The 10,520-nt window shown below is 40.2% G+C and overlaps 1 protein-coding gene across 1 annotated transcript; it reads left to right on the top strand.

The window, feature by feature from the left end:
• The first annotated feature begins 19 nt into the window (after positions 1–19).
• On the top strand, positions 20–9,403 carry TERF2IP (TERF2 interacting protein). Its single transcript, XM_037063590.1, has 3 exons — positions 20–786; positions 5,537–5,661; positions 7,211–9,403. Exons 1-3 carry the CDS (start codon positions 114–116, stop codon positions 7,604–7,606), a joined length of 1,194 nt encoding a protein of 397 aa, XP_036919485.1. The 5' UTR covers positions 20–113; the 3' UTR covers positions 7,607–9,403.
• The last annotated feature ends 1,117 nt before the right edge of the window (positions 9,404–10,520 follow it).

The raw sequence follows: 10,520 nt of genomic DNA, 5'->3' as shown, positions 1-10,520 counted from the left end.
GCCAAGCGTGAGTAGTGAAGGGTTTTGGCGCTGCCGCCGCTTCGGGGTAGTAACTCAGGTTAGTGAGGTCCTAGGGAGATAGGCGCTAATTCTCCCGGCTCCTGGCGTCAGCTATGGCGGAGGCAATGGATCTGGGCAAAGACCTCAACGGGCCCACTCATTCCTCGACTCTGTTCGTGAGGGAAGATGGCAGCTCCATGTCCTTCTACGTGCGTCCCAGCCCGGCAAAACGCCGGCTCTCGACGCTCATCCTGCACGGCGGCGGTACCCTGTGCCGGGTGCAGGAGCCCGGGGCGGTGCTGCTGGCCCAGCCCGGGGAGGCGGCTGCCGAGGCCTCGGGCGACTTCATCTCCACGCAGTACATTCTAGACTGCGTGGAGCGCAACGAGAGGCTCGCGTTGGAGGCCTATCGGCTGGGCCTGGCCCCTGTGGCCGACCCGGCGCCGGAAACGAAGCCCGGCGCTCAGGCTGAGGGCGCTGCGGCCGCGACGGAGCGGCAGCCGCCCACGGGGCGGATCGCCTTCACGGATGCGGACGACGTGGCCATCCTGACCTACGTGAAGGAGAATGCCCGCTCCACCAGCTCCGTCACGGGCAACGCCCTGTGGAAAGCGATGGAGAAAAGCGCGCTCACTCAGCACTCGTGGCAGTCCCTGAAGGACCGCTACTTAAAGCACCTGCGGGGCCAGGAGCATAAGTACATGTTGGGGGACGCCCCCGTGAGCCCGTCCTCCCAGAAACTCAAACGGAAAGCGGAGGAAGACCCGGAGGCTGCCGATAGCGGGGGTGAGGCCTGCTGCTGCGAACGTGCGGCCCCGCTGCCTGCTCCTGTGCTGGTCGGGGCGGGTCGTCTCGCACCCTTCCTGTCTGGCGTCCATTTAGGCTCTTTTGGTATCACCCTCCGGCCCCTTTCCCCCTTTGACATCGGGGTAAAATTGCACTGTTTTCTAACTTCAGTTTCCTTTTCCAATAACTGGGATATTGCCATGGTCTGATAGTCAAATGGTACAAAAAGAGTATCAAAGTTCTCCCCTTCTAACCACCATTTAGCTATCCAGTTTTCCTTCCCAAAGGCAATGTGGGGAACCAGCTTTTTGGGTATGTTTTAACAGATATTTCAAAGACTCGTCCTGTTTTGTTTTAGTAAGTCTAGTCATCAAACAAAATTGTTACTACTTCTAGAGAACAGAACAGAGGGAGAGAAACATGGAAGGGTTGCCTCTCCCACGCATCGGGTCGGGGGATTGAACCTGCAACCTAGGCTTGTGCCCTAATGGGGAATCTAATCTGTGACCTTAACTGCTGCCATCTGCCTGCTCCAACCAACTGAGCCACACTGGCCAGGGCCAAAGTTATATTATTGACTGTATTGTCTATGCTAGTGATTTTCAACTCTTGTGGGCATACTGGTGTGCCTCAAGAATTTTTAAAACAATTCGTGACTATTTAGTCAGGAACACTGACATCTTTTTCCTTAGATTGTGAAATTTAAAAATGACAATAACCAATACAGCGATAGCCAGTGGGCGTAAATGAATAAAAATTATACCTGTTTTTGTCAGATTGGCAAAAAAATACATTTTTGGCGTGCTGCAGAATTTTAGTAATTAGTTTACATATGCCATGAGGTGAAAACGGTTGAAAATTGCTGCCCTGTGCTGTACATCACATCCTGGTGACTGACTTTTGAACCTCTCAATCTCCCTTACGTATTTTGCCTGTGCCTCCCATTCCACTCCTCTCTGGCAACCACCAATTAAAAAAAATATTTCTCTTATGGTCAGATTCAGTATAAACCATTTTAAAGGCATGTCAGATCAGTTTATTTTCATGTTTTTGTTTAAATTGCATATTCACACAAGAGGGTTCTGGTCATGTGGAAGTTGCTTCCTGGTCTCATGGATAGAGTGAGCTTTTAACGCAGTTGAGAATGTTAAGATTCAGGTGTGGTTTGTACTCAGTGCAAAGCTTTGAAGATGCTTCCTTTAATGTAATTATAGCTATTGATATCTCAAATTGACAGAAGCCTTTTTTTTTAAAGAGGCGTGTTTTTCCCCCCACTTCCCTTCTCTTCCTTATGTGACTTTCTTGTAACAGTTGAACAACTGTTGGGATGTGAAGTCTGTTTCTCCTGTTCAGTATGCTTAGTAGGAATTTTGTTTTTGGTATAAGTGACATTTCAGATTTATTCATTCAACAGATATTTGAGTACCAGACACTGTTATCCTGCTGGGATGTAACAATAAGTAAAAGTCCCTGTGGTCATGGAGCTTAACATGCTAGCTGGGAAGTGGTAAGTGCTATAGAGAAAAATCAGGGTAAAGGTTGGGAAGGAGGTTGCTTTCTATAGGGTGTTAGGGAAGGTCACTATAAGCTGTTACTTGAGCAAAGACATTTGAGGAAATGAGAGTAAGCCAGGTGGTTATCTGAGAAAGTGGTCCAGATAAAGTGAGTAAGTGCAAAGGTCCTGAGGTGAATATACGTTCTTGGAGAAACAAAGAGATCAGTGTGACTGGAATGGAGAAAGCAAGAGGGGGAATTCTAGGAGAGGACAGGGCTAGGTGTACGGGTGAAGTAGATCATGTAGGGACTACTGGCAAGCCATTTGTGACTTGGGACAAAATTAGCCTGGATTTACCCAACTCAAAATGGTGTTTTGTTGATTAGATATGTAAATGTAAAAATTAAAATCCTAAGATGACTAAGTAAGTGAATTTACTTTTTAATATTAGCATAGTGATTATCCTGAAACCAAGAAGACTAAGAAAAAGTTTTCTATTATTTAAAATAAAAATCTTCTCATGATAAAATCAGAGGACAAACTGGAAAAATAGTCCCAATACATTGCAACAGAGTTAGTTTCTTAAATATCCAAAGAGCAGAAGTTAATAACTAAAAGAAAAAAATAGTAGAAAAATGAGCTAAAGAAATGGAACAAGAAGTTTCCAGAAAAGGGAATAAGTAAACACCAATAAACAAATACAGAAATGTTGTTATTAAATAAAAGTAAACTAGACCCTGAACAGAGGACTAGATAACCGATGCCTGGACTTCTGACCCATGGAAATTGTGAAATAATAAATGTGTCTTGTTTTTATCTTTTGGTTTGTCTTTTTTAAAAAACAAAAGTAAACCAGTACAAGGAAATGTCATATTTTATGGATCAAATTAGAAAAAATTGACAAAAATTGACAAAATGGGTAACACTCAAAGTTAGTGAAGTATATGAAAACAAGTACACACATACATTAATAGAAGGAAATTGGTACTATTTCTTTGGAGGGCATTTTGAAAACATCTGATGACATTTAAATTGTATGTTCCTTTAAATGTGGCAATATTGCTTCTAGGAATTTGTCCTACAGGTATACTCTGTACATAGAAAAGGGTACACAGTGAAAAGTCTCCCTGCTACATACCCTTTCCTCTGGTTCCCTTCCCAAAGGCAACTACCGCTACTGTCCTTGTTATATGTCCTTTTTACTCGTAATAGTGCTAATACACTAGAAGTCAGTTCTTCAATTGCTTTAAAAAAATTTTTTTTAAATTTATTTTTTAGAGGGAAGGGAAGGGAAGGGAAGGAGAAAGAGAGGGAGAGAAACATCAATGTGTGGTTGCCCGTCATGTGCCCCCAGCTGGGGACCTGGCCCACAACCCTGGCATATGCCCTGACTGGGAATCCCTTTGGTTTGCAGGTCTGCGCTCAATCCACTGAGCTATTCCAGCCAGGGCTGCTTTTTTTTTTTTTTTAACTTAATGATAGATCTTGAAGTCTTTGTGTCTGTGCGTTGCTTTGACTTATTCTTTCCGTGTTGATTGTATTACGTTATGTGAATGAACCATAGTTTGTTCATTTATTATAGAAAATTTCAAACATTTACAAAAGTAGTATAACAAATTATGTTCCCATTACCTAACTTCACCTGATTATAGCTGATGATCAGGTGTTTTAAAAATATTTATTCCTTTCAATCTAGGTTTGAGATTATTTTGAAGCAAATGCCAGGCAGCATACCATTTTATCTATTGCAGCATATAGCTCTAAATGACAAGCCTTTGTTTTTTAATTACTATTTTAAAAATTATATAAAAGAAAATTGACTTATTTTTGTGTAGAGTTCATACATTTAAAAATTTGTTTTACTTTTTCTTGTGGTAAAATATACATTACATAAAACCATTTAACCATTTTTGGGTGTTCAGTGGCACTAAGTACATTTATATTGCCAGGTAGCCATCACCACCATCCATTTCCAGGACTTTTTGATTTTCCAAAAGTGAAACTCTGTATCCATTAAACACTTTCCATTTCTCCCTCTTCCCAGCCCCTGACAAATAGCATTCAACTTTTTGTCTATGAATTTGATCTCTCTAGGTACCTTGCATAAGTGGAATCAAACAACATTTATCCTTTGTGTCTGGCTTATTTCATTTAGCATAATGTGTCAGAATTTCATTTCTTTTTAAGACGAATATTTCATTGTGTATCTATACCACTTTTTATCTGTTCATTCATGGATGGACAGTTGGGTTTGTTTCTGTCTTTTGGCCATTGTGGATAATGTTGCTGTGAATATGGGTATAGTAGTATTTGTTTGTGACCCTGCTTTCAATTTTGGGGGTAAAAACCCAGAAGTGGGATTGCTGATTTATATGGTAATTTTGTTTAATATTTGGGGGAACTGCCATACCATTTTCCAATTGTGTGTTTTAATACATGTGTAGATTTGTATGAAAAAATCAGGGTACAGAACTGTTGCATTACAAAAACCTCCCTCATTCTGCTCTGTAGTCTTTTTGTTAAGTGAAAAAGAGCTAGGTAAAATCCTTGGAGAACAAAACATAAAGGTGAATCAAGAGGATGTTTAGCTTTAGGGCGCTCTCCTTTGTGTTGATGGTATGGTAGATTGTGATGTACCCTTCTGTCCAGCTCTGTCTTCAGTGGCTGGGAGAGCTGCCTTGCCCAAAGTACTGTCATTTCAGGGTGATTAGTATCCAGTGACTGATATATATACATTTGTAAAATCTTGCCTTCCTTGCCCCAGCTGGTCAACTTAGAAGGACTGTCCTAGCTTCAGTTGAGGCCTTGGTATTCTTTCAGAGCTCAACTTTTCTCTGCCCATCCTGCTTTCTTCTCTTCAGTGGGGGTCTTCCCAGGTACACTCCCTAGTGAACACCTTACATAGTAACCTTTATCTTGGGATCTGCTTCCCAGAGAACTCAATTTATTCCACAGTTAATTTGCAGATTCATCAATACAAGGCAAAAATGAATTAAGCTTGAAGGATATTTTTATTTTACATATCAGAACCTGGAAAAATTATCCCTGGATAGTACAACTTTTCAGAAGCAAGAGTAGAAATTATTGAGCATGCAGATATTATGTTTTTCTTATCTTTTTGATAAAAAACATGTCTAATAATGGGAAAAAAAGTACAGGCTCACCTTTGGTTCAAAGCTCACAAAGCATGCACTATCTGTTTGTTTTCTGTAAAAGAGGCCCATTCTAATCTAGTGCTATTCTTCTCTGCGATAGAACCACAGAATAAGAGAACTCCAGATTTGCCTGAAGAAGAATTTGTAAAGGAAGAAATCAAGGAGAATGAAGAAACAGTCAAAAAGATGCTTGTGGAAGCCACTCGGGAGTTTGAGGATGTTGTGGTATGTTAACTAGATTTAACTCATTTTTTCTGTACCCCCATTCTTCTCCTTTGAAATTGTTCATCCAATCTACCCTTTTTATACACCCAAGTCCTGAAAGGTAGGAGAAGTTCAAGATGGAAAAAGAAAGTGGAAATTGGGACTGACCTAGGTTCTAGACATGTAGATTTTAGTTTTTGGCAAGAGAAATCTAGGGAGAGAGTTAGAAAAGTTGGGAAGGAGGATTCTTAAACAGTATAAACCATCCCATTTTGAGTACTTTGATCTCAGTATAAGTTTTTCAAAGTTAAGAATGGATTTATCTTTTAAAAATGTTTCTGTGCTTCTTTTAAAAGAGTAATTTTTTTCAACCAAGCAAATTTAGCTTTTTGTGTATTTAGAGCTTTGTGGGAAAATTTTAGCTCTTTCATATTCAGTCTAGCTTCTAATACTCAGTTGGAATCCCATATTTAATCATTGTTATAGAAAAAGTCAGGAGCCTTGAGTAAAATAATGAGTAATTGGGAAAAAAGCCAAATTACATGTGCATATCATCTCCAAGAAAAAAGATATTTAATTTTTTTTTATTAATGCCAAGAAAAATGGTTAGGCCTAAGTCTAACTCAGGAAAATAACTTAAATTTCTATATTTTGTGAAAGAAGGAATGCACAAACATTGGTAGAATTCAGGGATTTGTAATCTGAATTTTGCTTTATTATTTGATATTAGGTTCATTTTCCATAAACTTCCAAATGCTCTCAAAAGCTTTCAAATAGGGCCTGCATAGGTCTCTTCTCACATAACATGCTTTGTAATGTGCCTAAATGTAGTATAGCTTAGAGGCCCTAGTACGGCATGCTTTTTGAGTACTTAGTATGTGGAACCACTGGTAGGCACTGGGGATGTAATGAAAAGCAAAACATACAATTTCTGGCCTTACAGAGCTTACAATCCAGGAATGAAGTCATACTTTAAATAATCTGATACAGACATATATACACATATATATGCATATACATATATTTTTTCATATTCAGTGTAGCTTCTGATGTTCTGTTGGAACATCATAGTTAATTATAAATATACATATGCAAAAATGCACATATACACCCCACTTGCACACACATTCTTCCTTACCCTATCACATGTGAGCATACATACATACACACACGTCCAAGATAATTAAACATAAGAAGGGACATGGCATGTTAGAGGAACTGAAGGAAGTCCAGTGTGATTGGAGTGCAGAGGGCATGGAGGCGGTAGTTAGGAGAGACCAGATATTGCAAGAATGTTTGTGGTCCTGGCTGGTGTAGCTCAGTGGATTGAGTGTGGACCTGCGAACCAGACGATCGTGGTTCGATTCCCAGTCAGGGCACATGCTTGGGTTGCAGGCCAGTTTCCGGCAGGAGCCAGTTCCCTGCAGGGGATGCACGAGAAGCAACCATACATTAATGTTTCCTTCCTCACTCCTTCCCTTCCCCTCTAAAGATAAATAAATAAAATATTTTAAAAAAAGAATGTTTGTAACTAGGTAGTTAGATTGGTTTTGTTCATCACTTTCTCTAGGTGGAGGAAAGCCCTGATTTTGAAATACACATAACAATGTGTGATGATGATCCACCAACACCTGAGGAAGACTCAGAAACACAGCCTGATGAAGAAGAAGAAGAAGAAAAAGTTTCTCCACCAGAGGTGGGAGCTGCCATTAAGGTTATCCGGCAATTAATGGAAAAGTTTAACTTGGATCTGTCAACAGTTACACAGGCCTTCCTAAAAAATAGTGGTGAGCTGGAGGCTACAACCTCTTTTTTAGAGTCTGGTCAGAGGGCTGATGGGTATCCTATTTGGTCCCGACAGGATGACTTAGATTTGCAAAAAGATGATGAGGATGTCCGAAATGCATTGGTGAAAAAATTTGGTGCTCAGAATGTAGCTCGGAGGATTGCATTCCGAAAGAAATAATTCACAAGACAATGAGAAAAGAGAAAAGATGTGGCAGATGAGGTGGTAAAAAAATTTTTGTGACCATTGAACTTTAGAGATTCTTATATTGGAACTGACACTTATTTTCTGACCAATGCTGCCATTACTCTGAGTCCCAGATTTTGTAGCTACAGAGAGTTGTGTAGGAGGATAAAAATAAAAGATACTGGATATATTCAGAGCGTCCTTGGCAGTATCGGTGTGTTTCTGAAAGGAGAATATAAACCAGAGAGAGGCTGGTCTACATAGTAATCTTTTTTTTTTTTGAATGGAACCTCTATTATTTTGGTGACAGAGCTAGTGACCAAGTCAAAGAAGAATAAGGAGACAGGTCTTTTCTGGAAGTGTGAATAAAAAGCCTCCTATCCTTTGGCAGATGCTCCTCTAGATTGTGATAGATTCTAAATCAAGAACCTAGAAATATGGAAAGATTTCATTACCAGGCCTTGAACATGGACCATCCCATACCCTTGCATCTTTTATGAGCTTGGGTTTCTAAACTGCTTTGAAAACCCCATGTTTCTTTTGCTAACAATATTTGGGGACCCTGTTCCTTGACAGTTCTTTTCTTTGAGTCCTATCAGTCAAGTATCAGTCAAGCTTGTGTTTCTTGACTTACTACCCAGTTTTGTTTAAATTACAAAATAGAGTCTCAAGAATAGTCTTACTCGGATATTAGTGATAAGTTTTTATTTCTTGAGGGTAGTTTTATGCTAAGGCTATGTTAGATTTTAAAATTCGTGGACTAATTCCTCTTTGTTGTGTTGCTTTTGTTATTGAAAATAAATGGAACTTTGTATTTGAATCTCCGATAAGTGTTTGATTGTATTCACAAAAACTTTAAAGGAACTTCGTAAAGGAACTGACATTTTTGCTTATTATTAATTAGATGAGTAATCAATAAAGTGCTTCTATTTTGGAACTGATAGGCCATTAGAAAGATGCTAATTCTTCTGGATGGAGCAACGAGAAGACCTGTGTCAAGGACTGTGAAAGATGGCAAAATAAGGTAAATTGCTGAGAGCTAAAAGGGACAGAAGCCAATCAGGAATAATCAGGAACCGTCAGGTGTGTAACAGGAAGTGTCAGTGTGCCATCCATGTCCCCTAGTCAGTCACCATTCCCACACATGCCACCAACAGGAGTCCCGCAGGCACCTGCTTGAGGCTCTCTCTCTGCTTGAAGTGCTGTGGATCAGCTGGCTTTCAGCTAGTGGTACATGGGGATTTAAGGGTGTATACCCATCCAGATTCCTTGCTGACCAGAAAAATGACACAACTGAATACATATTTGAGAAATACCCCATGAGTTGGATAATGGTTTTCATGCCGTCTTTCAAAGGTCTCCAGTTGAAATACATAGTTTCTTGTATCTTGTTTCACATCCCCCCTCCCTCCTAGTACATCCTCAAAGCATACAAATTCTGTCTTTAGAGTCTGCTTCTGGCAGAACTCAGCCTAAATCAAAATGCTTAACCTTTCCCTGTTCCTTGGTATGTTGGAAGGTAAACCACTCCCAGTTGTAACTAGCTCGCTACAGTGGTAATTCTTAAATGGGGAGTGGGAACGGTTGGGTGGTGGGCATTTGATGTCATCTAGGATATCTATTTTGTAGTAAAGCTACCACAGCTTACTGACTTTTAAAGGAGTAGCAATTCCGGTTTTGTCAAAGGTGAAAAAGAGTCTGGTTTATTATAACCAAACTCCCAAGAGACATGTTTGAACCAAACACATACCAACTTACAGTGCTTCTAATAAACCACTAACTTTCAGAATATTTGATTTTACAGTTTCTCTGGTCGTTTCATTTCTTGGACTGGGAGATACATGTGGGGAAACAAGTTATGAGAAGTATTTTTGGCAGCACAGATCTAAGCAAGGAAACTTAGTTGGATCTTAATGGTTAATGGCATTGAGCTATAGATGCATTGACTCAAAAGATAAGCTGTTCAAATTCTGAAGTTGGGATATCTCTTCTTTGAGTTGGGTTTTCTTTTCTCGACTTCATGAACCTGGCCTCACTTTTCTGCTTGTGCCCTGGGAGACATAATTTTTTACTTATTGTGGCCGTTAAATTTTGGGCCTTACTGTTCCTCTTCCACCACCCCATCACCTGACCCCATACTTCAGCTTTTGAAATTTTCTAGGCCTTAAAGAAGTCGTACAACTTTATTAGTGGCAGAAGCATTTCCTTTTTGCCCCCTTTTCCCCTGCAGCAGTGGGTTTTGCTCTTGGTAGTTTTCCTCTTTTTTTTCTCCCCTATTCCTTTTAAGCAGAAGCAGTTGAGTTTTAAAGCTGCGGCTCTGGCCAGGTGGCTCTGTTGGTTTGAGCATTGTCCCTGTATGCCAAACCTGCAGGTTCGATTCCCGGTCAGGGAACATACAAGAATCAAGCAATGAATGCATAAATGAGTGGAACAACAAATTGGTGTTTCTTTCTCCCTTGCTCTCTTTCTAAAATCAATAAATAAAATAAAAAAAAAACAAGTTTAAGCTGCTGCTTGAACTGTTCTGATGCTCTCTTGTTTTTGGTCTAATGTTATTTGCTGGATCATATGCCCACCTGCTTATGTGAATAAGATGTATTTAGTTGCATGTAACAGAAAACAACCCAAAGGACTTTAAACAATAAGGGGATTTATATCTTGTGTATATAACAAGAAGTCCTGGGGTAGGGTGGCTTTGGGGTTCTATTTTTTCTACTTTGCCATTTTTAGCTTATCCTGTGGGTTACTCCCCTTGCACTTGAAAGGTGGCTGCTACAATTCCAACAGCAGGACAGGATTTCCTCCAGATATTTTCTTGTGTTGGTGGGCAGCCTTTCCCAGAAGCCCACCCAGACTTCTCATTGGCTAGAATTATGGTACAGGCCCCTTCCTAACTCTTCCTGAATGA

The sequence above is a fragment of the Sturnira hondurensis genome, unplaced genomic scaffold (genome assembly GCF_014824575.4).
Source record: "Sturnira hondurensis isolate 20B ecotype Veracruz unplaced genomic scaffold, ASM1482457v3 Scaffold0014745, whole genome shotgun sequence".
NCBI classification, from domain to species: Eukaryota; Metazoa; Chordata; class Mammalia; order Chiroptera; family Phyllostomidae; genus Sturnira; species Sturnira hondurensis.
This window is presented reverse-complemented; position numbering and strand designations above follow the sequence as displayed.